The sequence below is a fragment of the Cordyceps militaris genome (genome assembly GCF_000225605.1).
Source record: "Cordyceps militaris CM01 unplaced genomic scaffold CCM_S00002, whole genome shotgun sequence".
Taxonomy (NCBI): Eukaryota; Fungi; Ascomycota; class Sordariomycetes; order Hypocreales; family Cordycipitaceae; genus Cordyceps; species Cordyceps militaris.
The window spans coordinates 4,001,045-4,026,542 of record NW_006271970.1 but is presented as its reverse complement, the minus strand read 5'-3'; the positions used below and the strand labels follow the sequence as shown (position 1 = coordinate 4,026,542).

The 25,498-nt window shown below is 47.9% G+C and overlaps 8 protein-coding genes across 8 annotated transcripts; 4 read left to right on the top strand and 4 right to left on the bottom strand.

The window, feature by feature from the left end:
• Window positions 1-6,122: 6,122 nt before the first annotated feature.
• Window positions 6,123-9,660, bottom strand: CCM_03200 (Vps54-like protein; the record flags this gene model as incomplete). The annotated part of the gene is made up of 5 exons (XM_006668351.1): window positions 6,123-6,450; window positions 6,503-9,041; window positions 9,087-9,347; window positions 9,398-9,513; window positions 9,575-9,660. The coding sequence occupies 5 exons, from the start codon at window positions 9,658-9,660 to the stop codon at window positions 6,123-6,125; spliced, it is 3,330 nt and encodes a 1,109-aa protein (XP_006668414.1).
• A 527-nt stretch (window positions 9,661-10,187) lies between these two features.
• On the top strand, window positions 10,188-12,505 carry CCM_03199 (DNA replication licensing factor mcm5; the record flags this gene model as incomplete). Its single annotated transcript, XM_006668350.1, has 4 exons — window positions 10,188-10,324; window positions 10,374-10,500; window positions 10,553-11,958; window positions 12,013-12,505. 4 exons carry the CDS (start codon window positions 10,188-10,190, stop codon window positions 12,503-12,505), a joined length of 2,163 nt encoding a protein of 720 aa, XP_006668413.1.
• Window positions 12,506-12,755: 250 nt separating this feature from the next.
• CCM_03198 (uncharacterized protein) lies at window positions 12,756-14,493 on the bottom strand (the record flags this gene model as incomplete). The annotated part of the gene is made up of 5 exons (XM_006668349.1): window positions 12,756-13,312; window positions 13,375-13,532; window positions 13,843-14,018; window positions 14,071-14,394; window positions 14,458-14,493. The coding sequence occupies 5 exons, from the start codon at window positions 14,491-14,493 to the stop codon at window positions 12,756-12,758; spliced, it is 1,251 nt and encodes a 416-aa protein (XP_006668412.1).
• Window positions 14,494-14,831: 338 nt separating this feature from the next.
• Window positions 14,832-17,641, top strand: CCM_03197 (small nucleolar ribonucleoprotein complex subunit; the record flags this gene model as incomplete). Its single annotated transcript, XM_006668348.1, has 3 exons — window positions 14,832-15,008; window positions 15,062-15,089; window positions 15,141-17,641. 3 exons carry the CDS (start codon window positions 14,832-14,834, stop codon window positions 17,639-17,641), a joined length of 2,706 nt encoding a protein of 901 aa, XP_006668411.1.
• Window positions 17,642-17,976: 335 nt separating this feature from the next.
• Window positions 17,977-19,641, top strand: CCM_03196 (U4/U6.U5 tri-snRNP-associated protein 2; the record flags this gene model as incomplete). Its single annotated transcript, XM_006668347.1, has 1 exon — window positions 17,977-19,641. The coding sequence occupies one exon, from the start codon at window positions 17,977-17,979 to the stop codon at window positions 19,639-19,641; it is 1,665 nt and encodes a 554-aa protein (XP_006668410.1).
• A 757-nt stretch (window positions 19,642-20,398) lies between these two features.
• On the bottom strand, window positions 20,399-21,503 carry CCM_03195 (eukaryotic translation initiation factor 4E type 3; the record flags this gene model as incomplete). The annotated part of the gene is made up of 3 exons (XM_006668346.1): window positions 20,399-20,570; window positions 20,627-21,412; window positions 21,475-21,503. 3 exons carry the CDS (start codon window positions 21,501-21,503, stop codon window positions 20,399-20,401), a joined length of 987 nt encoding a protein of 328 aa, XP_006668409.1.
• Window positions 21,504-23,026: 1,523 nt separating this feature from the next.
• On the top strand, window positions 23,027-23,698 carry CCM_03194 (60S ribosomal subunit assembly/export protein LOC1; the record flags this gene model as incomplete). The annotated part of the gene is made up of 2 exons (XM_006668345.1): window positions 23,027-23,320; window positions 23,414-23,698. 2 exons carry the CDS (start codon window positions 23,027-23,029, stop codon window positions 23,696-23,698), a joined length of 579 nt encoding a protein of 192 aa, XP_006668408.1.
• Window positions 23,699-23,941: 243 nt separating this feature from the next.
• On the bottom strand, window positions 23,942-25,468 carry CCM_03193 (hydrolase, alpha/beta fold family; the record flags this gene model as incomplete). The annotated part of the gene is made up of 6 exons (XM_006668344.1): window positions 23,942-24,205; window positions 24,259-24,373; window positions 24,426-24,540; window positions 24,593-24,728; window positions 24,781-24,864; window positions 24,920-25,468. The coding sequence occupies 6 exons, from the start codon at window positions 25,466-25,468 to the stop codon at window positions 23,942-23,944; spliced, it is 1,263 nt and encodes a 420-aa protein (XP_006668407.1).
• Window positions 25,469-25,498: the final 30 nt, after the last annotated feature.

The window sequence follows — 25,498 nt, the reverse complement described above, 5'->3', positions numbered from 1 at the left end:
GAAAATAGGATTACTAAATATTTATAAGGGGCTTTACCTATATAAAGTAGTAATATAATAAAGGGGGTATAATAAAGTCTTTATACTTCTTAAAGAGGATAAGTATAAGTATTTTCTCTATCTAGTATATTTACTAAGATTTATTTCTAACTTATAATATAGATAATTTAAGTCTAATATCCTCTATATAAACTTTTAGAATATAGCTATAATACTAATCTATTATAAGAATATAAATATTACTATTTTATTACTACTTAATAGCTACTTTATAATATAGTACCTAGAGATATAAGAGATTTTTAATAATATTTAAAAGTACTACCTAAAGTTAGTAAAGGTACTTAACCTATACCTTTATAAGATTCTTAATAATAAGGAGATATTAGGAAAGGAGGTAATAGTAGGTAGTAAAAAGATATACAATATAGCAATCACACATTCTATAAAGTATGCTCTATACTATAGTAATAAGGAAAATTTTCTCGGTTTATATAGTCCTAGACTTCTTATTAGTAGCTACCCTACTAAATAATAGCTCCTATAGGCATACTAATAAATATATAATATAAGCTATATTAGTAATCTAGGTAGTTATACTATTTAATAGTATAATAAGGTCTCTTTTATATTATTATATATACCTTAAGGCACCCTGCCTTTTCTTTTCTAGTATATACTTTAGTATTAACCTTTTTTCTTTTCTTATATAGGGATAGAGTTTAAATAATACTTTCTATTAGCGATTTTATTACTACTAACTCTTAATTTACTTATATCCTTAGAATACTTATCTATAGTTAATTAGCTACTAAGTATACCTTTCTCTATCTTAATTTAATTTACTATAATCTATATAGTAAGAAGGAATTTATTTTAAAGGTCCTAATTTATAAGAAAGAGAACTAGTAGAGAATTATTAAGCTTCTAGAGGTCTTACTATAGAAGGTATAGATAGTACTATAAGCAGATAAAAGGTTTATCTATATCCTAAATAATATATACTTTAGTTAAGATTACTAGATAAAAGCTTACCTAGAAGGGATATTTATTATATTTTACCTTAAAGGTTAGTAGTACTATAGGAAATAATTACTTTAATAAAAAGCTATATATTAATACTAAATATATATATAGATCTAGATAAGTTAGTATAAGTAGTAACTTATAATATAGATTTAAAGTTTATATATAGGGAAAGTAAAAATATATAAAGTAAGAAGTATAGGTAATTATTTCTATACTATATTCTTTATTCTTACTTCCTTAGTATTTATTTAATAAGTTAGAAATAGAGAAATATAGATAAAATAAGACCTCTAGGGTATTTAAGGGCAGTATACATTAAAAGCATATAGTATAAGTAATTCATATTAGGTAAGCAGGTCTTACCTTATAATTACTTACTAACTCTATAGTAGATATAGCAAACAGCTAGTATAGTAGCTATAAGATTCTCCTACCTATTATACTTAGGCCCTTACAAATTTTCTATCTATAAAATACTAATCCTCCTAAGCTATCTTATTATCTACCCTTATTAGTATTACTAATATAAAATAGAAGTAGCTATTATCTATTTATTACTACTAAAGAAGAGCTAAAAGGTAGATCTAAACTACTTTAACCCTACCTAGGTATTTACTATTATATTTAATAGCTATAAATATTAAAGTAGGTAGTAGTATTATCTATTTATCTTAGAATAGTAAATACCTATATATCCCTTAAATTAGTATATTTATCTACCTAGCTTATTATCCTTTACCTTTCTTTATTATATTAAGATTAGTAATATAGATATATAATACCCCCCTAAATATATTATATAAGACTATCTACCTCTCTATAAGTAATACTAGGTTTATATATACTAATACTTTAATATTATATTAGTATTAAAGGCCTAGTTAAGTTAGGCTAACTATATAGATATACTATCTAGAGAAGTAGTAATATATATATTAAGTATAATTCTAGTTACTAATATAGAATCTAGGTGCTAATTATTATCCTATTATTACTTACTATAGCTTAGGTTAAATAGCTAATAACTATAGACTATTAAATCAAGTAGTAAGATAATAGAAGTATTTAATACCTATAAAGTAATATTATTAAGGATTATATCCTACTAAAACCTATTTAAGGTACCTATATTAGTACTATACTATATATTCTTTAATATATAATAAGATAAAACCACTACCTCCTACTAAGTATAACTAGGTTAGTTAAATATTCTATATCTATCCTATATTATTATCCTTACCTTAAAAATATATCTAAAGACTAAAAGAAGGGATCTAAATATAAGATATATCTTATCTAATATTTACTATAGATTTTCTATAGATAACTTAAAGCTACTTAGCTAAATACTACTATATTAATAAATATATATCTAATATAGTTAATAAACCTCTACTTATATTAATAAGTAAGTAATATAAAAAGGTAAGTTAGATAATCCTATTAATAAGAATAAAATTAGCTCTAACTATTATAATAATAAGGAGGATAAAAAGTATAAGAATATATAAATTAACTAAGGTATCTAGGTACTTATTAAATTAAATACACTAAGCCTAATACTTATTATTAATTATAGCTATTTAGTAAGTTAAAGTTTACTTTCCCTTTATAATATTAATTTATAGTTATCTAGGTTTAATATATTTAAGGCTTTTTAATCTTACTTACCTTTATAATATATAGTCTTAGACTAGCTCCTAATATAGAATATATATAGTAAAGTATTATCTTACTAGGTGTTTTTAAGTAGTTAGACCTTAATATTTAAAAGTATATAGTAGTATCTAATATTAGAGAAGAGCTACTAGACCTAGACTAAGCACTTACTATACACTCTCTATACTTCTACTACTTACTAATCTCTTTCTAGGTTTACTACTCCCTTTATTATTACTTATCCTATACTACTTGCTCTTATCCCTATCCTTATCTATCCCTATCCCTCTAAGTCTTTTACTTACCTCCCTATACTTCTACTTTATTACTCTTATCCCCTTAACTTCTTCTAGCTTACTACTAGGTTTATACTTACTTTCTTCTCCTATTATAAGGTCCCCTAAGTTAGATAGAGAAATAAACTAACTAATATTATTTACTAGGCTTACCTTAGTTTACTTATTATATTTTTATACTACTTTAGTAAGATATAAATATTAAATATTTTAAATACTAAAGAATTAATTATAAGATAAATAAAACTACCTTATATTAGTAAGAAGTCTACCTTTACTATAGGTATTACCTTTCTTTCTCTTTATACCTTCTAAGCTACTAATATTTTAATAGGTCCTATAATAAATAGAGTTTTTACTATTCCCTACTATCTATATATATATATAATCTATATATAGGTTTTATAATAAAAAATAAAGCCTAATAATATTAATAGCTACTACTAAAACTAAGCTCTTTACTATCTTTTTAACCTCTCTAGTTAAGGTATAATAAGTAAAGCTAATAAAGTAATAATAAAATAGGTTAGTAGGTAGATTATATTATAGAAATAACTATATAAGAGGATAAGAATAGAAATATATATATTATATTAAATAGAGTAGTATATAGTAATTTAATATTTTTAATAGAAGCTAGTCTTATAAATCTATAATAACTTTCTTCTATAATACCTAATATAAAGAATATAGATCTTAGCTTATATAGTATACTTAAAATAATATATACTCTATATTATATATATATACTAAAAGAAATACCTATATCCTAATATACTAGGTTCTAATATAGCTATAATTTAAATATACCCTCTATATTAGTAAGGTTAAGAGTCTAAGTACTTTAGAACTAATATACTCTATTTTTAATATAACTAAATCTTAATATAGCTTAATCTATAATATACTTTATTATTCTACTATTTCTATTCTACTATATTTTATAATTTTATAAAATACTTTAAAAAAAAGGAGTATCTTTCCTATATTTTATAATATTTTTTTTTAATATAAAATTCACCTATATTACAATACCCTAGCCTATATAGTATAATTTCCTTTTCAATATGTGGACCAACCCATGTCAGAAAACACCCCCCACTCGCGTAGGTACAGAGAGAGGTACCGCATGTAGTAAGGCCGAAAAAAAAACATGCTGTTGTCATTGCCGTGATTGGCTGATGGAGTACAAAGCGCCCTCTTTTCTTCCTGAATCATACTAGTATTAAAAAAAGAAATAAAAAAAAGAGTAAATCATCATCAACCAGAGTTGGCTCCGACGCGTTCAAGTGGCTTTTTTGCTCTCTCTCACCAACAAGGGGTACGTATGTGTGTGTGTGTGCTTCGGAGCTCGGGTACCTGTGGCTTCGCCAGGGGGAGGCTGGGCTAGTTAGGCTTCTTGTTCTAAAAAGCGCTGACTGGTTCCACGTTGCAAGTTTCTGCGGGGCCGATTCTGCAGAGAAAGCTTTTTTTTTTTTTTGGGTGCCAAAAAGTGGTTTATTTTTGGGTTTTGAACAATTGGATGGCAAGGGAAGGATTCAGCGTTTGACCGCTACACGTTATTATTATTAGCTCCCCTGTTGTTAGAAGCACCGCCTGGTACTCTGTCGTAATAATAGTTTACACGAGAAGGAACAATCTTGTCAGTGGTCGGGGGGGTGATTTTTCTATTTATATATTTTCAAGCAAATTGGACGACGACAATACGAAAGCAGGCATCTGCAAATTACAAAAAGTACATTGCTGGTAAAACGCGGACATGGTGTGTCATCATGTACACAGGCTGCGCCGCCAACACAGTGCGGCGCATACAGTTCACACACGGGTTCTGCCAACGAGCGCATCGCACAACGGGCGACAAGGCAGCTTGGCAGCCTCTCCGTCCCGAAAGAAGAAAGAAACCGATGCATGGGACAAGAAACCCAACCACGTTTACTAATATGCTGATCACCGCATTCTAGACCACGACCGACAGGTGGAGCGCTCCATGACACGCTCGACTTTCTCCGAGGCTGGGGGTCTGTGTGTTTTGCCAACGTTGCTCCCTGGCACAGGCGTTGTGGCCGGCGAGCCGCCCAGTATTATGGTGGGTACAGGACAAGGTACTTGCAGATCAACAGAAAAGCACGCGACTTGGCTGACTAGGCAAGGTACCTATCGGCGAGTAATATGCTTCATAATGCCCTCCTCATTGTTTGTGCTCTGCTTTGCCGTAAGGATGCGGTCCACGGTTTTGCTTGCCAGGAAAAAACAGAGAAAAGTCCATGGTCGCTCTTTTCTTGAGCCTGATGTTCAACATCCGCTGTCAAAGACATGGTGCTCGATCCGAATCTCGGATCCCTGCTCGCCCAATCCTTGTCTGACACGCAACACGGGCCTTGACACACGTGCAACGGGTCCGCTTTTAACAAGAAACGAAACCAGACGATTTGTCCACAAGACACCCCCCCCCTGAACGCGAACCGTGTTGCTGCCTCTCCGGTGGCCGGCCCCGACAAGTCAAGACGCGCCGGCCGGCCGGCCGTACATATGTCAACTTCTCCACGATCATCTTGTCGCGCACAGTCCGGCGGTGTGTGATCGATGGGGGGGCGCAGAGGCTCGAGGATATGTATCATAGCGGCTCGCCAACCGTTCTGCGGCGACGCCCGAGTCAGCTAGCTCCAGGCACCCGGGTTTGCCGCATTCCATCCTGGCCGATTCTGTTTTTTTGAAACATTCACGGCGCTACTGTTTTCCACACTGCAGATGTGGGCATCCGGCCACAACCCTGTCCAAGTGTTGGTGATATTCTAGTCATACCAATCTGCCTGGTATTTGTGTGTATAGCTAGGTCCATCATGGTATGACGTGACGTGGACAGCACTCGCCGGCTCCCTCCCGCGAACCACGACGCGCTTCTTTAACAAAATGGTCGCATAGCTAGGCCGTGACAGTAAGAGGAGCCAGCTCAAAGGCAGTAAGTATATCGGTGCACATTCAGGTCCCCAACCCCGTATCCCAGCATGTATTGGCATAAAATGTAGCTGCACCAGCGAATCCAAGTCGTATGAAACTTCTCTCGTCTACCGCCACCTACCTATCTTACACAGTACAGCATGGTGAATGGCTTGTTACACGTCGCTAAGTCCAACTTTACATGCCCGCCTTCCCCTTGTTCCCATTCCCGTTCACGTCTACATCGTTTTTGGCCGGAGGCTCGGGCCCGTCTTCTTCGCTGGACGCCGTCTTTTCATCTTTGGTGACAATATTCTTCTCCACCTTCTTGTCCTCGTCCTTGCCGTCGTCAGCCTTATCTTGCTTGGCCTTGTCCTCTAGCTTCGTATCTTGTCTTGGCGCTTCGGGAGCTTCTTCAGGCGCAATCTCTTTGCTCTTGACGATATTCGTCAAGTACTCACCAACATCGCCGAATTCGTCAAGGCCGCCAAGAGTGCTCTTGAACAACTCGACATCTCGAAGCATGCTGTAAAAGTCTCAGTAAAAAAATAGCCGGTATGAGCAAGAGTTTGAAAGACCTTTGTTGTCCTGCCTTATTCTTCGCCTCTGCATCCCGAAATGCCGAGCCCAGCACCTCCTTGTAGCCGCTGAAAACAGGCACCATGATGGCCTGAATGACATTCTCCGGTAGGTGTTTCGTAAGCACCTTATGTAGAGTTACTGTCTCCCTGACAAGCGTTTCCATATACGCATGTGCACTAGCGCCCTCGTCGTCTTTGTGCCACTGAATCGTCTTCATGCCCTTGGAGTGCAGAATGGCACGCCCGTTCATAATCTCGACTAGTTTTTGATGAATGTTGCTTTGATGTTCTTGCAGGAGTCGACGGATCTTGTCGAACTCCCCCATAAGCACCGACGTCCCTGCGCTGGTCCCCGCGTGCCGTCGGACGAACTCGCGAATGTGTGGCATCAGCGTGGCCATCAGTGACAAGGCCTGCGATGCGAGGGATAGATGCTTCGTCGTGATGTTTCTGAGTCCTGCTGTTTTCGTAGCGCCCGCCCCCAGAATGAGCTGTGTGCATCGGGAGTTAAAGAGCTGCAGGTAGGCGATCAAAGACGCTGCAATATCTGTAGTCATAGAAGGAATGCCCGCAATCAAGTGCAGGAAGTGCTCTACCCCTTGTATGCATAAAATGGCCGAATTGGGAAGAATAAACTTCTCTGATTCGATAACCGCCGGTCGAGCCCTTTCTCTTTCGCCGCTGCTCTTTTCCTTTTCTTTTTCGGCTGATTCCTCTTCCAGCTTCAGTCGGAGGAGCTCAATGGCCGGCACCCACAGCTTGTTACCGTTGCCCCATGACTCGGCATCGTGCGTGCTGCACTCCAAAATCTCCCCGAGCTGTCTAGTAAGTTTCTCGTTAAAGTCCTTGGCAACCCATCTGTCCGCTTCCATGCCTTGCGCCAGAGTTTGCATTGCGGCATTCTGGTGCCTCTGAACAAACTCCTTGATGTGGCTGTTGACGACGTTCTTCAGTGGCGTACCACTCCGTCCAGAAATAGCTTCACATTCATTTGCAAAGTACAAGTTCAGAGTGAAGTAGCGGAGGAACATGTCTAACGAGAGACCTGTTGCCTGCTCCGTCCGAACCTTGAGAACCTTGACAATCTTGTCATTGGCAATGTCGACGCCTTGGGCTAACAGATTCGTCACATCCAAGGCTCGGTGCATCTCCTCTTGAATCTCAAGTCCAGGAAACGGTGCCTTGACCGGTCGAGGGCTGCCCAAAGGTGATCGAACAGTGGGAGACTTGATGCCGTCTCCTTCCGTCGTGTCGGCGAGAGAGGATGCGATATCCAGGAGCACCTTTACTTGCGTGGACAGTCTTCTAAGCGTCTCCGTGACGCCAACGTACATCTTCTTTAGCAAATCCTCCGCGTCTTCGGGTTCTAGCGCGCGCAGATTGCGGGCTAAGTTGGCCGACTTCTCCTGACTCGATAGATGTCTTCCGCCACCTGCTGTTGAAACGGACATAAGCGACATGTTATCATCTTCGCTTGAGCTTGGTAAAGGCCGTCGGATGAGATTTCGAATTTCCTTGAGTGCCGCCTCCTTGTATGCCAATGCTGCTGTGCTGACATGCCTCGCCCGAGACAGTCCAGCCATCACAGGATGCAGCTGTGCTTTCAAATCCTCTGTTGCCGTCAGATAAGTAGGGAATATGGAAGGTGAGCGAGAATGCCCCCCTCTCGTTCGTGAAGCAGCATTATCCCATCGCAAAAGTACATCAGCATTCGATACTGATTCAACATGCCGCCGTAAATCTGCAAATAGAATGGCAGAAAATTGAGACTCATATGCCTTTCCAGCTCTGAAACGTAGCGTATTTAGATCGGCATCGATACTCTGGAGCGCTGCCGCGCCTCTCAGATCTCGCAGCTTCGGTCCGTCGTCAACCGGTCCATCGCGCTCTCCGGAAATGAGCTTCTCAAGTATGTCTATGCTCTTCAGCGCCTTGTCTACCTCTCCCTCATCGACCAACGTTTCGCATGTGGCCAACCCTTCGGCTACTTGGCGCAGCTGCTCGACGGCATCGCTCAATGCCTGCAAGTTTTGTTGACGGCTTCGTTTTTGAACCGCCTCCAAACCGCTCATGGCAATCTCTCGGTCTAGAGCCTCCAATTCCTGTCTGAGCGTTTTGATTCTGTCAACAGAACCGGCAGCTTCAGAGTGGAGTTCCTTCAACGATCCCAGCGCAGTGAAGAACGTGGTTGAAGCGGTAGATATAGAATTGATGAGATGCATTTCTATAGTATCCATGTACCAAGAGAGCTTCTCTTGTAGAATAGCATTGGTAGCGAGCGCTTTTCGAGGAGCTGCGCTATCACCCTTTGGCTTGCCCTCGGCCGGTTTTATAACTTCGGATCGCTCGCTCACAATATCAAACGTTCGCGGGTTCTCTAGATGAAAGCCTTCGTCAAAGTACACCGTTGGAATAGTCGACAGCGGCGGCGGTCCCTGGGCCGCTTTGCGACTGAAGCTTATGCTCGGCTTGCGGGACGGGCTCGGCGCGTCGATCGAAGCTAGCGACGTTATCGAGGAGGTAGAGCCGCGCCTCACTGGTCGTGTCCTAGACGGTCGCAAGTAGCCATCTGCAGACTCACAGGGCTCATCAAGTTTGAAAGGGCGCCCAGAAGCCGCCGCATCGTCATCGTTTTCCTGGATGCGGCGGAGTTGCTCGTACAGGGCACCCACCTGCGAAAGGTATGGCTTAAAGTCTTCGGCATCGACATGGGGAATGTTCGTCAAGGTTACGGGTGGGATATCTCGCGCAGTTGGGGGTTTGTGAGCGCTAGAGGTTGGCGCTGTCGTGTGAGGTTGGAGACCGGTTCGTACGATCGGAGGCTGTAGCAACGTCGAGATGGCTTCATGGACTCAGCAATGTAGCTGGGTGCGTGGATAATTCAAAACAAACCATTTTGACCAGATTCATAAACCGAAACGTTCCCGCCGCTAACTGAGGAATGCAGAGCGCCGCCAATGGAATGGATGGAGCTTGCGGTTGATCCTCGCCTCGAAGCTGGCTTATTCCTGCTATGCAAGCTATTAGGTACCTGATCGGGTGCCGTCGCAGCACTGACTGGATGCGTACCTGTGGAAAGCATAGTCCGCCCGACCGCCCGGTGATAGCGGTGACAAGCTATCAACAGACTTGCCAGCGTTAGGCGAGGAGAACATGATGTGTGCGCTTCGGGAGCTAGGCGTGATGATACAGCCAGCTAACGGATGCTGTGGTGATGTGTTGTATAATCTATCTGGGTATCATCGCTGGAAGAAAATATGCGGAATAGGAGTACGGCTAAATTCGAGGTTGGGATGGACGGAAATATAGTAGTAGGTGCAGCGCAACGCACCACTTGTCGTCATTGTCGCAAACAGTAATCTGTAGCTGTGGTCACAGAGCTCCTGGTGGAGCCTCACAGAAGCGACAGCCGAAGAATGGCCGCGGGCTGCACGTGACGGGATTGCTTGAAAGCCACAGTCCCCAGCCACAAAGCCAGCCAGCCACAGCCAACGGTAGCGCCCTGCAACCACTTAAAGTCGCGTGTCGCGTCGCCCTGCAGTCACGCGTCTGGACGCGTAAATTGTCCCCTTCAATATTAGTTAATACAGCGCGCTTTTGCAACCCCTCCATCAACTGCTTCACGTTCCGAATCTTGCGACTTGCAGCATTCCCACTCTACAAATCGAGCGAGCCGCCCATCATGGATGCTCCATCTGTGTATTCGACACACGTGTACGAGCCGAGTTCTGCGAACACCGGTGATACTAGACTGCAAATCCAAACCCAACTCGAGACGTTTGTTCTCGACTTTCGTCTCGACAACAACTTTGTCTATCGGTAAGAAACCACCCCCATCGTGACAGTACGAGTGCTAACAGTAATTCAGTGATCAACTACGCGAAAATGCTATTCTGCAAAAGTACTACTGCGATGTCAACATCAACCATCTGATTAACTTCAACGAAGAGCTTGCTCATAAGCTTGCCTCTGAACCGGCTGAGATAATCCCTCTGGTGGGTATTTTACTCAGTACTCCGTTACAAGATTTGCTCACACGTTGCCTAGTTTGAAAATGCCTTGAAAAAGTGTTCTCACAGAATCCTCTTCCCTCACGACCGTGACGTCAAACTTCCAGAGCATCAGCTGCTGCTTCACTCCGACGCTGGGGATATTTCCATCCGAAACCTCGACTCCATGACCATTGCTCGGCTGGTCCAAGTTCCCGGTATTGTCATTGGCGCTTCTGTCATGTCGTCGAAGGCCATTCAACTGCAACTACAGTGCCGCAGCTGCCAACACCAACTGTCTGTTCCTGTCTTCGGTGGCTTCACAGGTGTCTCCCTTCCGCGCCAATGCGAGCGCAAGAGACTTAAAAACGACCCGACCCCCAAGTGTCCTCTCGACCCATACTTTGTCTTGCATGAAAAATCGCTATTTGTTGATCAGCAAGTTATCAAGCTGCAAGAGGCGCCGGACCAAGTTCCTGTGGGTGAACTTCCACGACACGTGCTCATCTCTGCAGACCGATATCTCACAAATCGAGTCGTGCCGGGCTCACGATGCACAGTCACGGGGATTTTCTCCATTTACCAGAATAAGGGCTCCAAAAATTCGGCTACAGGTGGCGCTGTGGCCATTCGCACACCATACTTGCGCGCCGTCGGCATCCAGACCAGTTCTGACCAACTAAAGGGATACACCAGCTATACAGAAGAGGAAGAGCAAGAGTTCCTGGAATTGAGCCGTCGACCAGATTTATACAGTGTGATGGCCGACTGCATCGCGCCATCCATCTATGGCAACAACAATATCAAGAAAGCTATTCTCTGCCTCCTTCTCGGCGGCTCCAAGAAGCTGTTGCCTGACGGAGCCAAGCTAAGAGGTGACATCAATGTGCTCCTTCTTGGTGACCCTGGAACAGCCAAGTCTCAGCTTCTCAAATTCGTCTCAAAGGCTGCTCCCATATCCATCTACACCTCTGGTAAGGGCTCGTCCGCTGCCGGTCTTACAGCGTCTGTCCAGCGAGACCAATCGACGCGCGAATTTTACCTCGAGGGTGGTGCCATGGTACTTGCTGATGGTGGTGTTGTCTGCATTGACGAGTTTGACAAGATGCGCGACGAAGATCGCGTGGCCATTCACGAAGCCATGGAGCAACAGACCATTTCGATCGCCAAGGCCGGTATCACCACCATCTTAAACGCCAGAACATCGGTCTTGGCGGCGGCAAACCCCATATTTGGTCGCTACGACGACATGAAGACCCCTGGGGAAAACATTGACTTCCAGACCACTATCCTTTCTCGTTTCGATATGATATTCATCGTGAAAGACGAACATAACCGAGAAAAGGACATCAATATTGCCAAGCACGTCATGGGCATTCACATGGATGGCCGCGGCGTTGAAGAAGTTGCCGAGTCAGAAATTCCAGTGGACAAGATGAAGAAATATATTTCCTACTGCAGAAGGTGAGTTCCAGGCTGTTTCTCCCCAGGACCACCCCCCGCTAACAATTTTCCCAGCCGTTGCGCTCCTCGTCTAAGCTCAGAAGCTGCCGAGAAGCTGTCGTCCCACTTCGTCTCCATCCGCCGGCAAGTTCACGCCGCTGAAATTGAGGCCAACGCTCGTTCCTCCATCCCCATCACCGTCCGTCAGCTCGAGGCCATTGTCCGCATCACCGAGTCCCTGGCCAAACTAACGTTATCGCCCATTGCCACCGAGGCACACGTCGACGAGGCCATCCGCCTCTTCCTCTGCTCGACCATGGATGCCGTGAACCAAGGCAGCAACCAAGGCAGCCGCGACCTCAACGACGAGGTGAACAGCGTCGAGGCCGAGCTGAAGCGCCGTCTGCCCATTGGATGGAGCACTAGCCTGACCACTCTGCGACGCGAAATGGTCGAGGGCAAAGGATACAGTGAGCAGGCTCTGAACAGAGCCCTGATGTACATGGAGAGGAGAGATACCATCGTCTTCAGAAACCAGGGTGCTCAGGTCCACCGCAATGGTGCTTGATCTATATGCATGGTGGTGATTGGTTATTTCGTTTGGAGACGGTGCGTAATGATATCTTTTGGAGTTGGCGATGCAAACGAGGTATAATGGGAAATGATGAAAATTTGCGAATGGAAATGACCTACTTTGTCATTTAGAAGCTCTCTTTGGGTTGAAAATACAAACTAACTAGTAAATATACATCATATAATGATATGATCGGTCAAAGCTGCGGGCCGTGTCGCAAGTCTCCTATCCGATCCATAGGCCTCTATAGTACAGGAGCTGCAGGGTCCCCTGCTTGCTCATCTTCGAGTCTCTTAGCCTCGGCTTCTTTCCATTCTTTATCGGACATGTGGTAATACTGTGCGAGCCCAGTGAAGAAAGCCCAAATCTCGCCAGATATAGCCAGGTGCATCAGCTCCGCGCCTACCAAGTGGGTTACTGCGCGCCACGACAACTCGCTGAGAACATTGGGCACATATATGTCGTCACATGGCAGGCCATAGCGTAGTCTATGGTAGCGCGCCATAAGCCTCAATGCGGTTGCTTCGTAGGCTGCCATCAACAGCCTAAGAGTCGTGTCTGTGTATATATTGGCGGCCAGCAGCGCAGGTAGCTGCGTAAGCAGAGTGTCCAGGTAGACCGGTTGGGCATCGGCTTTTGCATCAGCTGCCTGACTAGGGCGCAACTCGGCAGACCATAACCCGGGTGGCGCGTCTGGGCTTGCTTCTGTGGCCTCGACGTCGAAGCTTATCAGCGTGGTGTTGACTCGCTCGCTGTCGTCTTCGTCTGTCGCATAATCGTCTTCTCGATTCATATACGAGTCTACGTGAGCCTCGTGATGTTCTGGTGATTCCGCATTCACCTCGTGCCCATCAAGTACCAACCCTGCGTCTTCAAGTGCCTCCGGCTCTTGTTCGATGGCGGTTTGCTCAGGCAGAGACGGGCCAGCTTCTTCTGGTGGTGGTGCTGGGGGAAGCAGTACTCTGCGGCCCCGAAAAGCGGTGCTTGGAAGCCTTTTAAATATCTGCGACCAAACTTCGGGCTGTAAATCTCTGGCGACCCGAAGGACCATGACCCAAAGCAGGAAGGGAGTCGCATTCGCAATGGCATTACCCGTCCAACGGAGCAAAGAGAGTGCGTCAAGTCCCTCCAACGGCGGCGGCGCGGGAATAGGTGAGTCTTCTGTGAATGGGATGAAATATGACGGGCGCGGCAACCATCGGTCAGCTGGAATCAGGCCAAGTCGCTGCATGGATGCAAAGTATTTGAGGTGGGTTCGAAAGTATGACCACACGTCAAGCATACTGGAAATGATTAGCAAAATTCGCATAGGGGGCATGAGTTGGCCTTACATGCGACGCGCCACAATCTTTTCTCTATCCCCGAGCCATACTCGAAACAAGGCGCGGTCTAGATAATTAGTGAACAGCCCAGCAGCTGCGCCAGGTATGACATCTCTTTTCCAGGAGAACTCGTTCCTTTGCTGCCAAAATTGCCAATACGGGACTTTTGAATAGTCGCGATATACCTACTCGCCATTAGCGTGGCGCAAGCCAGGAGAAGGGGGGGGGGAGGTTTACAAGGATGCGTTGACGAATGCCATGAATACCAAACAGCCCAACCATTTCCATGGCGCGCCTGGCGTGAGAATCGAGCCTGCGACCAACTTCTTCTTCGTGTGCATCATGTCTCCTTTGCGATTCTGCTTCTGGGCTTTTATTCGGATTTTCCGGCTCCGCAACACCAATCACCAACATGACCTCATTGTGCGATCGCACAATCTCGCGGTTGATTCTCTTGGTATCCGGGTTTACAGGACGGCCTCTTTGATCATATTGCTGTTGTGGATGACGGTGATCCTCTGGGCCTTCGCCCTGAATAACATCGTCATATGGTGACCGGCCCTTGGATCACGTTAGAACGTCATGTGCTTCTGTGCCTGCTCATTCCGTAGTTAGACGGCTCACCAAGGCTTGGGCGGTTAGGGGACCTTGCATGCCCATGGCGAAGGTGCCAACAATGTGCGTCGTGTTTGAGATCTGACGACACGATAGTATCAGGAGACGCTATTCCGTAGCAAAACTACCAGCATTTTGATGCAAGCAATAATCGTTCATTCAGTTGACAGATGATGTTACAATGTCGAAGGGTCCCAGGTTGTAACTAGTGAGTGTGTGCCCTAGGGTGGTAGGTAACTAGGTAGGTAGTTCAGTGAAGGTGACCTCTCGCGGCGGCGAGCTAGGAAGTGGGTCGCGCCTTATCTTATCGGGCCCTCCAAAAAAAAAACCGAAGTTCGACTTGATAGCTACCTGCATTCTCTAAACGCCTGCATCCGTACAAGATGGCTACAAAGCAGCCTTTGAAAACGACTTTCGATGTCGATCGCGTGATCCGTCCCATATTCACTGGTGGATCCGTGTCAATTGGCAATGATGCGCAAGTCTTGGCCACCACAATTGGCGAGGATGCTATTCTCACCAACCCCACCAACGGTCGGCATCTTGGAGAAATCGAAGGAGTACGTTCCGGTTTCGCAACGAAAGCGAAATAACTCGCTAATACAACCAACAGGATGGAGAGCTCATTTCAACGCTGACTCGTGCGTCATGGATGCCCTCTTCTTTGAGAACGCTTTGCTAACTTCCGGCAGTGACACCCTCTGCTTCGCACCTCATCATCTGCTCTCGATCACTGTCCATGAGAATCTTCTCGCTGAAAAAGTCGGCGGATGGGGACACCATTGAATCATCTCTTCTTCGAACGCTCAAACCTCATGGCACACCAGTTGTAGTGATTGCCGTCGACCGAACAAGCACGCTCCTCGCTACGGGCGGCACAGATGGCGCGATCAAGGTTTGGGATATTGCTGGCGGTTATGTGACACATACATTCCGCGGTCCCTCTGGTCTGATATCGGCGCTGCACTTTTTCGAAGTTGCATCTCAATCCCAGGATGCTAAGCGGTCTCGCAAAGCGAAAGGCCCCTCACAAGACGAAGAGGAAGAAGATTTAAACACAACTAGCTTCAGACTCATATCCGGCAGTCAGGATGGCAAAGTCAAAGTATGGGACCTGAACAAACGGAGTTGCATAGCGAATCTCGACTCACATGTCTCTGACGTCAAAGGACTGGATTATTGCCCTACGCAGCATGCCATCGTGACTGCTAGTCGCGACAAGACACTCATTTGGTGGGATGCCAAGTCTTGGAAGATCCGCAGAGTTGTACCCTGCCTAGAACTTGTGGAGTCTACTGGATTTCTTGACAATGGCAACTTGACATATTCAGCCGGCGCTACTGGTTGTCTTCGTATCTGGGACACAGATACAGGCAAAGAATTGACGCCAAAACAAGCGGAGAAGAGCGAGGAAGAAGCCTTCGTAACTGCTTTGTACAGACCTGGTTTACCGTTTATAATTGGCGTCCAAGTAGATCATACGTTGGCTCTGTACAAACCGCCAACGAAGGTAGAGTCTGTCTCGCTTGCTGCGCCCGAGCCTTTCCGCCGCATTTCCGGAACCCACGACGACATCATCGATCTTGCCTATATGCTACCTGATAGCACTCTACTCGCCTTGGCTACAAACTCCGAAGACATTAGGCTGGTTTCTATTGTGGAATCTGAGGTGGACACCGCAGCCCCGGCATGGAGCATTGATAGCGCGCCGTATTTCGGTCAAGATACGGCACTTCTAAAGGGGCATGAAGACATTGTCATCTCACTAGACGTTGACTGGTCTGGTCACTGGATTGCGACCGGTGCAAAAGATAACACGGCAAAGCTTTGGCGAATTGATCACGCCAACCGGTCATACACCTGCTGGGCCACCTTCTCGGGCCACGCCGAGTCCCTTGGTGCCGTTGGTCTACCGAAAACACCCCCCCAAGAGAGTTCTCAGGCATTCCAAGACCCCCTGTCCCATCCTCCTACCTTTGTTATTACCGGTTCCCAGGACCAGACTATCAAGAAGTGGGAGGTGCCTCGCAAGTCGCAGCAGCAGGGAACCAAGTTGGGTGCCAAATCACTCTATACTCGAAAGGCACATGACAAGGATATAAATGCTATTGATGTTCATCACTCTGGAAACTTGTTTGCTTCAGCCTCTCAAGACAAGACTGTGAAAATTTGGTCTGTTGCCGAGGGCGAAGTGCAAGGTATTCTACGGGGCCACAAGCGAGGTGTGTGGTCAGTACGCTTTTCGCCTGTGAACCTGCCTGCACTGCAGAGTGACGACGGCCCCGTTACCGGCAAAGGTGTCGTTCTTACGGGCAGTGGTGACAAGAGTATCAAGCTCTGGAGTCTGGCCGACTACACGTGTATTCGAACCTTTGAAGGGCATTCAAACAGCGTGTTGAAGGTTGCATGGCTCAACATGCCTGCGAAAGGCGAGCAGAAGAAACTCGTCCAGTTTGTTAGTGCTGGCGGCGACGGCCTGGTCAAGGTCTGGGACACCAACTCGGGCGAGACAGAGTGTACGTTGGACAACCATGAAGACAGAGTATGGGCTGTTGCTGTACAACCAAAGACGAATATGATTGTCTCTGGCAGCGGTGACTCGACGGTGTCTTTTTGGAAGGATACTACATCAGAGACACAAGCTGCCGCGTCCAAGGCTGCCTTTGATCTGATCGAGAAAGAGCAAGAGCTGCAAAATCACATCCACGCTGGTTCCTACAGAGAAGCCATCACACTAGCTCTACAGTTGAACCACCCGGGGAGACTGTTGTCTCTCTTCACTTCAGTTGTTACTAGAGAAACGAAAGACGAGGGCAGTTACACCGGCTTGCGAGCCGTGGATGAGGTTCTCGGCAATCTCTCCGACGATCAGATCTTCCTACTGTTACTCCGTCTACGAGACTGGAACACGAATGCGCGCACTGCCCCTGTTGCACAGAGAATTCTCTGGGCTCTGGTGCGCAGCTACCCAGCTTCCAAATTCTCCACCTTGTCCGTCAAGGGCGCGCGCGGGCAGCAGAGCCTGAAGGATATCCTTCAAGCGTTGAGAGTTTACACCGATAGACACTACAAACGCATGGAAGATTTGGTGGATGAAAGCTATTTAGTAGAGTATACATTACGAGAAATGGATAACCTTGCTCCTGTGGCAGGCGAGGATGAGGTTATGGAGGATGGCATGATTTGTATATAACAGGCTCCAGACATGTATATAAAAGGAAGGTTAGACGTTCCAGAGAATCAACTTTGGAAGTGCGTTATCATTGAAAAGTATTGGATTTTAAACTTGTATTCTGGCAAGCTTGACATGGTGTGCCAGGTGGTGGACATCCATAGGTACGGCGGACGACCAGAAGCTGTGGGCCCACCATCAGGAAGCTCTTGGACAACTTTTCGTGCAACAACGACACCAGACAATTGTATTGATGCGCCGCTACCTCCTGTAGCCAGGTCGATTGGTTTAGCGAAAATTTGGGAACTATAATAAATATATAGCGTCATACGACTCGCTGCATCTCGACGGGCACAATGGGCAAGCGACACGCCACCGAGGCGCTGGAAGATCTACAGGGTGTCGCCTCACCCTCGTCGAAACGTTCACGAACGCGCGAGGCCGAATCGCCCACGGAAGGCGGCAGTATAGCAGGCGCATTGAACCACGGTGATGCGAACAGATACACGGCGGCGACGGCGACGGGTGGCGACGGCGAAGAGGACGAGGACGAGTTTGAAGGCGCAAACGCGGCGCCCACAACGGCACCGACGCGGCAGGCCAACCCGACCGCCGGCTACGACGACCTGTATCTCGACACAATTAACCGCAACGTGCTCGACTTCGACTTTGAGAAGCTGTGTTCGATATCGCTCTCCAACATCAACGTCTACGCGTGCCTGGTGTGCGGGCGCTACTTTCAAGGCCGCGGGCCCAAGTCGCACGCCTACTTTCACTCGCTCGACGAGGACCACCACGTCTATATCAACCTCGAGACGCAACGGGTCTACGTGCTTCCCGAGGGCTACGAGGTCAAGAGCAAGGCGCTCGACGACATCAAGTACGTGTCGGATCCGCGGTACACCAAGAAGGAGGTGATGCAGCTAGACCGCGCCGCCGGCGCCCGCAAAAAGAGCTGGACGCTGGGCGGCAAGGAGTACGTGCCGGGCTTTGTGGGCATGAACAACATCAAGGAAAACGACTACCTCAACGTCATCGTGCAGGCGCTGTCGCACGTCGCGCCGCTGCGCAACTACCTCCTCCTCGACGACTTCTCCGGCAAGTCGGAGCTGGTCAAGCGATGCAGCATCCTCTTCCGCAAGATTTGGAATCCGCGGGCGTTCAAGTCGCACGTGTCGCCGCACGAGCTGCTGCAGGAGATTGCGCTGCGCTCCAACAAGCGCTTCACGCTCACGGCGCAGTCGGACCCCGTCGACTTCCTCTCGTGGTTCCTCAACTACCTGCACCTTGGGCTGGGCGGCAGCAAGACGCGGCCGGGCAGCTCCATGGTGCAGCGCGCCCTGCAGGGCCGCCTCAAGGTCGAGTCGCAGGCCATTACGGCCCGCGCCGACGCCGGCGACCGGCTGCGCTTCGAGGACGCCGGCGAGGTCAAGGTGGACATTGTGCGCTTCCTGCTCCTGACGCTGGACCTGCCGCCGGCCCCGCTCTTCCAGGACGAGCTGGAGCGCAACATCATCCCGCAGGTGCCGCTGGCCGCGGTCCTCGCCAAGTACGACGGCCGCTCGGCGCAGGAGCACCACGCGCAGCGCAAGCGCTACCGCCTGCTGCACCCGCTGCCCCCGTACCTCGCGCTGCACGTCAAGCGCTTCAGCCAGAACAAGTTTGTGGCGGAGCGCAACCCGACCATTGTCACGTTTGACGCGCGCGGCGGCCTCGACCTCGCGCCGTACGTCGAACCGTGCCCGGACGCGTGGCCGCCCGGCGAGCCCATCTGGTACGACCTCGTCGCAAACGTCGTCCACGAGGCCGTCCATACCAAGGAGGACGTGGCCGACACGGGCGAGGAGCGCCGCACTTGGAAGGTCCAGCTGCGCGACAAAGCGACGGGCGAGTGGGTTGTCGCCCAGGACCTCTTCGTCGACAAGGTCCAGAGCGAGCTGCTCTACCTGGGGGAGTCGTATCTGCAGATCTGGGAGCGCAGAAGAGAGCCTGCGGGCAAGGGCAAGTCAAACGCAAAGTAGAAGAGACAAAAGCTGAATCGGCTTTGTAGATGAGGACGTAATATACAGGGATATTGAACAGACAACCTCGTTTAATAGTTACACCCTTTTTCAAGATTACAAGTGACGACAGGAGCTGCCTCAATGATGAACATACACAAACGGGGCCGCGTGCTTTAGCAGAATTTATGAGGTTGGGGAGTAGGTATCTCGCGGCGTACTGTCACGCGGGATGGGATTGCTTAGTTTTCTTGTCTGAAAAGGCCCTCTAATTATTTCAAGATGGCATCACCTCCCTATAACATGCGCTGTCCAGCCATTCGTCGTGCCAAAATGGTTCTATTATACACAACATCCTCTCCTGGGGCCACTAGAGGCCTCGCATATACAAACCGGTTTGCCTGCCAGCAGATCCCAAAGTCCTTGCCATATTCCAGGTGAAAGGACGCGAAAGATCCAGTAACACCAACGGTTCTACCATCATTCATGTTCTTGCCATCCGTTCATAAGGGCTAAACAAAACAAGAAAGCAATAAGCCCCACCCCTTTACGATCAGAAGCAGTAACGTGAAGGGACGAAAGGTACGTTTTCCTTCAGTGTCTGCCAGAAAGAAATAACTGTAACCAAGACACGGGCCATACAGAAATACATCAGGGTACAAAGGCGAAGCCTCGGATCAAAGGAGAATTCAGAACCATGGTTTTGCTTTCTTCTTATTCCAACCTTTGCATTAGTATACAGTAACGCAGCGGCAGGGTTGCCTTTCAATCAGGTCCGTCAATCGTGGCCCTGTCTCGAGCTGCCTGCGTTTCGCTTGTCGGTGTGGTGCTGAATAGCTTTCTCACGACGCTGCTCATCGATGGCGGTTCGCTGCTGAATGCTAGAGTCGTGGCTCTTGAACTCGACCCGGGTGTTGGGCGGGAAGTTAAGGATACGCTTCATAGTTTCGCTGCAAAAGGTCAATATATGATTTAGTCTCTTCTGATGGCGGCAGATGAAACTTACCGAATCTTAAGCACACGACCACCATCCGTTCGAGTCCAAATGCTCAGAATGTCTTCGCCATTTCGCATGCTGAGCACCGCACCGCACACTTCCTCGCCAGCATCACCAAACTGATCCCCGACAAGGGAGAGGAGCAGGTCTTCCCAGTGACGGTCAGCGACGCCCTTCTTCATTCGGACTACCCACTTCCCGCCATTCCTATTGACCTCGTCCTCCCAGATAGGTCGAATATCCTTTTTGAAGAGGTGGTAGTCAGACACTACAGGCAGAGACGAGGGTCTTTTGAGGTGTGAGTAGATTTCCCAAAATTCCTCGGCCGTGCGCATGGTGGCAATTCCGTGAAGAGTATTCTCGTACTCGATGTAGCCATGGGCCTTGGAGATGGGCGGACGGTACCAGAATGACCAGGCGTCTTTCAGCGGGTGTATCTGGCCGACAGCGGAGCCAGAAGGACTGGCCTCTGATATAGGGACCATGCTTCGCGGCTTTCCAGCCGCCTTGGCGGCATCTTTTGCAGCGTACTGCTTTGGCGCGGCTGATGCCATGACGGTATCGAAGGGGTTGCCCGGCGTCTTTGGCGTTTTTGCAGAGCCGAAGGATGCAAAAGCGCCAGATCCTAGGCCAAAAGCGCTAGAGGCACCATTGCCCGTGGTCGGCGAGGCCAGGGCGCTTCCTGGGTTAGAGGGAAACCCTCCTGGCTTGCCATCCTGGCGCCGGGAGGAGGCAAATCTGCCAGAGTCACCCGTGGCGGTGTTGGCTGGCGTCGTCAAGGAGAGCTTGCTGGAGCTATTTAGACAGGTTAGCTGATGCCTCCAAGTCTCGTCAGGGTTGCGGAGTCAAGTACTAACTTTGTGCGACGAGCCCACAGGTTATCCATTGACGCCGTTTCGCTGACTCGTATGATGCAAGGCGACGGTTGAGCGCAGGAACGGCACCTGGCAAGGGTCGGGGAAGGGCTGCGGGGAAGGTGGTAGCGGGGAACAGAAACGACGGAACAGCGAGAAGAGTCAAAGTCGTGCGTTGGGTTGCTATTTGATGTTGATGGTGGGCTGACGGCGTCACAGGCGGTTCGGGCGGGAGCAAAGTCGATGTGTCGACTGGCGAGGGAGGATTCAGGCACGCGAGCGGAGTGGCGTTGACGGTCGGGGTTCGTGTTAACAGTGCGCGTGGATTGGAAAGCAACAGTTGAAGACGAAAATGCGCAGATCAAGTTGTACAGAGACGGATTCGGAGGATATGCGGGCGGGCAAGAGAGGAACGCGGTTCGATGGTGTTCGGGTGGTGTGTTGTGGATCAGAGGCGGTCGATGAGAAGAAGAATTCTACCTACGTGAGGTTTAGGTTCTTATGGTGGAGGCAACAGGTGGTGGCAGGCAAGCAGGCAAGCAGGCCCGGCAGGCCAAGGACGCTGTTTGTGGTTTGTGGCGCGGTGAGTGAGTGTGTGGAGAATTAACCTAACCTACCAGGTAGGTACGCCGTTTACTAACGAATTCGTTGACAACTAAGCAGCCACATTGCTAACCAACAGACGCCATGTGTGGCTTGTCGCTTTGAGGATACCTGTTGGGTACTTGGGTCAAAACTTGATACAACATCAGCCAAGCGCTTCCCAGACGTATTTGGGATTTCATCCCGCAAAAGCTGGGCTATTTAACTAGGTACCTACTTATATAACTACCTAGGTAGTTACCTACCTACCTAGGTCGGGATAAAGGTACTCACAGCTTCAAGCTCCCCAACGGCATCAACGGTTCGATACAGTAGTACAGCTCCGCGAGAGCAACGCTTATGGATATTTGACTGTTACCGGATACTTTGTGAACAGATGTTGGTACCAAGATTCATATGGAATATATAGAAATCCTCTATTGTGGTCCTACCTAGGTATGCTGCAACTGCTGTAAGGAAGTACTGAAGCGTAGGTAGGTACCTACCGGCCGGGTGCCGGGCCAATGCCGGGGCCTTTTTTGTTACCTAGTAGTACCTAACTACCTGTACCAACAAATACGTGCTGCATTCGTTGTGGCCTAGGTAGGTAATCGTAACATCCATTTTGATGGCAAATCTTGAACCAAATAGTTAGAATAAATATCTCTCCTTCTACCATACTTTCTTCCATATTTAACAAGGCCACAGCACTCTCTATTGATCTTCACGGCGGCCAAGACCCCAAGTATTCCATCGATTAGCTGGTTTAGTGGCTCTGTCCTACCACTTTTTTTCTCTCTACGACTCTTATCGCTTCCTACCTGGTACTTATCAGTGTCACCGCTAAAAAAATTTCCCCAGCTCTACTAATTCTGCCAGTCGGCCACGCCCGGCATCTCAGCGCAACCAAGCACACCGAAAGGAAACCTCACAGTCACGCAATCGATAGCGCATTCAAGCTCAATCCGAAATCATGGCGCCCAGCCGTACGCGCACCATGAAAAACAAGAACGCCGCGCCCAAGGGCGCCGGTGGCAAAGGCGGCAAGCGCTCTGACACCGACGGCGTCTCCAAGTCTAAAGTGTCCAAAGCCCCCAGCTCCTCCAAGCAAGTCAAAGACAAGAGCGTCAGCGCCCTCTTCAAGAAGCGCAAGCCAAAGAAATATACCGAGGCCGAGCTGGGCGTTCCCACACTCAACATGGTGACGCCCGTGGGCGTTGTGAAGCCCAAGGGCAAGAAGAAGGGCAAGGTCTTTGTCGATGATCGGGTACGTCACTTCACAGTCATGCCACGGTGCACGCGCAGACGTAGACGCACATTGTTTGCTTTTTTTGAACAACCATCTGACAGCGTATCACAGGAAAGCATGAACACCATCCTCTCCATCGTTCAGGCCGAAAAGAATGGCCAAATCGAGTCCAAGATGATCAAGGCCCGCCAGATGGAAGAGATCCGCGAGGCACGCCGAGCCGAGGCGGAAAAGAAGGACGAGGAGAGGCAATCAAAACTCGAGAACGTCAAAGACTCGCTGCGACGCAAGCGCAAGAAGAAGACAACCGAAGTTGACGACGACAATGTCAAGGAGTTTCTATCTACTGGCAGCAAGGCCACCAAGGCATCCAAGAAGAAGGTTGCATTTGCATAGCTGTCTGCACTGTTCATGTATGCGTGCGTTTATTTTCTACTTTTGCATTGTTTGGCGTTTTGGGGCATACCGATCTTCGCAGGGAGTGGGGAAGTTGGAAAAGTATTTGTTGATATAAAAAGCAGGAATACAATTCTCAGCTGATGTCTATTATCGATTTTATATGCTGTCTAAACGCTTGTACATGTACTTTTCTCTCTAAGAAATGGGAATGAGGTGGTGCTAGCGGGGTTCCGCGGCTGCCTACATCTGAGGGACATGCAGTCTTCGGCGCATTGGGTCAAAGGGGACGGGCACCTCGTCAACTTGGGCTTCTTTAGTGGGCTTGACCGAGTCGAAGTCGACCTTGGAGGCCATGTAGTTCAAAAAGTTGCACACGGGCTTGGCCAGCCACCGCGAACCACCCCACTCAAACCAACAGAGATGCCCGCCGAGGGATGTTGTGAGTAGAATGGTGTTGGGATTTTGGCGGAACTCTTGGTACGGGAGAGCGGCGTCGAGTGCAATCTATCGCGATGTATTAGTCTTTCAACAGCCCAAGCCTTCCCGCACCGACTTACAGGATCGTCTTTGGCATTGACAGCCAAAAAGGGAATTCTGATGGACAGAACGGAATCGCAGGAAGATGCATCCCGGTAGTATGCAGATTCGGTGGGATATCCCCAAATTGGACATCTATTATTTGTTATTTATATGAGCTTTTTCGGGGGGGTCCAAGCAACCTTACTGGACTTCTCTGTCGAAATCATGCAGATAGATGACTTTCTCGATGGCCTCCAGGTCGAGGTTTGTGTACTCCTTAAGCTCCTTCTTGTGAGTAGTGACAAGATTCTTCATGGACGCTGTAAATCGCTATGAGTACGAGTCAACATTTCGGGAATTCATACAACATACCGCCCATTACCCTTAAATACAGTTCCCTGCCGATCAAAGTGTTCTGCATGAGCTTGCTGGTGCAATCCAAATTAAATGGATTGGAACAGACAACAGCCGCTTTGAGCACGCAGTTTTCACCCTCTTCAGCACAGTACTGCACAGGAATTAGCGCTTTTCCCTCTGCGAAGCCAATTAGCAAGGCTTACGTTTGTCATCATGTTCGCGCCAAGAGAGAACCCAAGACCAAAAAGAGGTCTATTGGGAAACTTTTGACGAAGCCACTTGATCGTCTAGAGGATGACAATATCAGCAGGTGATCGAGGACGAAGGCGAGGCACGCATTACCTGTCTAACGTCCCACGTCGCGCGGGCATTGTAAAGCACTCCACTGGTGATTTTGCTTCCGGCGCATCCCCGCGAGTTGACAACACACACTTCCCAGCCTCCCTTACCGAGGAGTGGCGCAATGGTGTGGCGGAGATAGATTTCGTGCGAGCCACCAGACAACCCGTGGAGGACGACGACCATGGGCTTTTTGTCATCAGATCCCAAACTCTTATCCTCCGCCTCAGTGTAATACACGGTTCGGTGCGGGAGCGACGGATCGTTTTCTTCGAAGGGCTCCACGGCAAAGTCAACAGCGTACGACCCCTTGTACGTAGCATGGTCTGCATCGAACAAACGGCGACGGTAGAAGACCGGCGGTCCACTGGGCTTTGTCGCCGTCCACATGGTTTGGACGTGGCCATTGAACAGCAGCGGGTTCAGGTGACAGGGCGGCGTAGTTGCCTCGCAGATTTTGAGCAGATCCGTATCCGTGCCATCCTTTTCCTTGATGGCTCTCGGTGATGGTGAATGAGTAAACTCTACCTTGGCTTTCCCTAACCACTCCATTGTGACAGGTTTCCCAGGGGTATACCGATC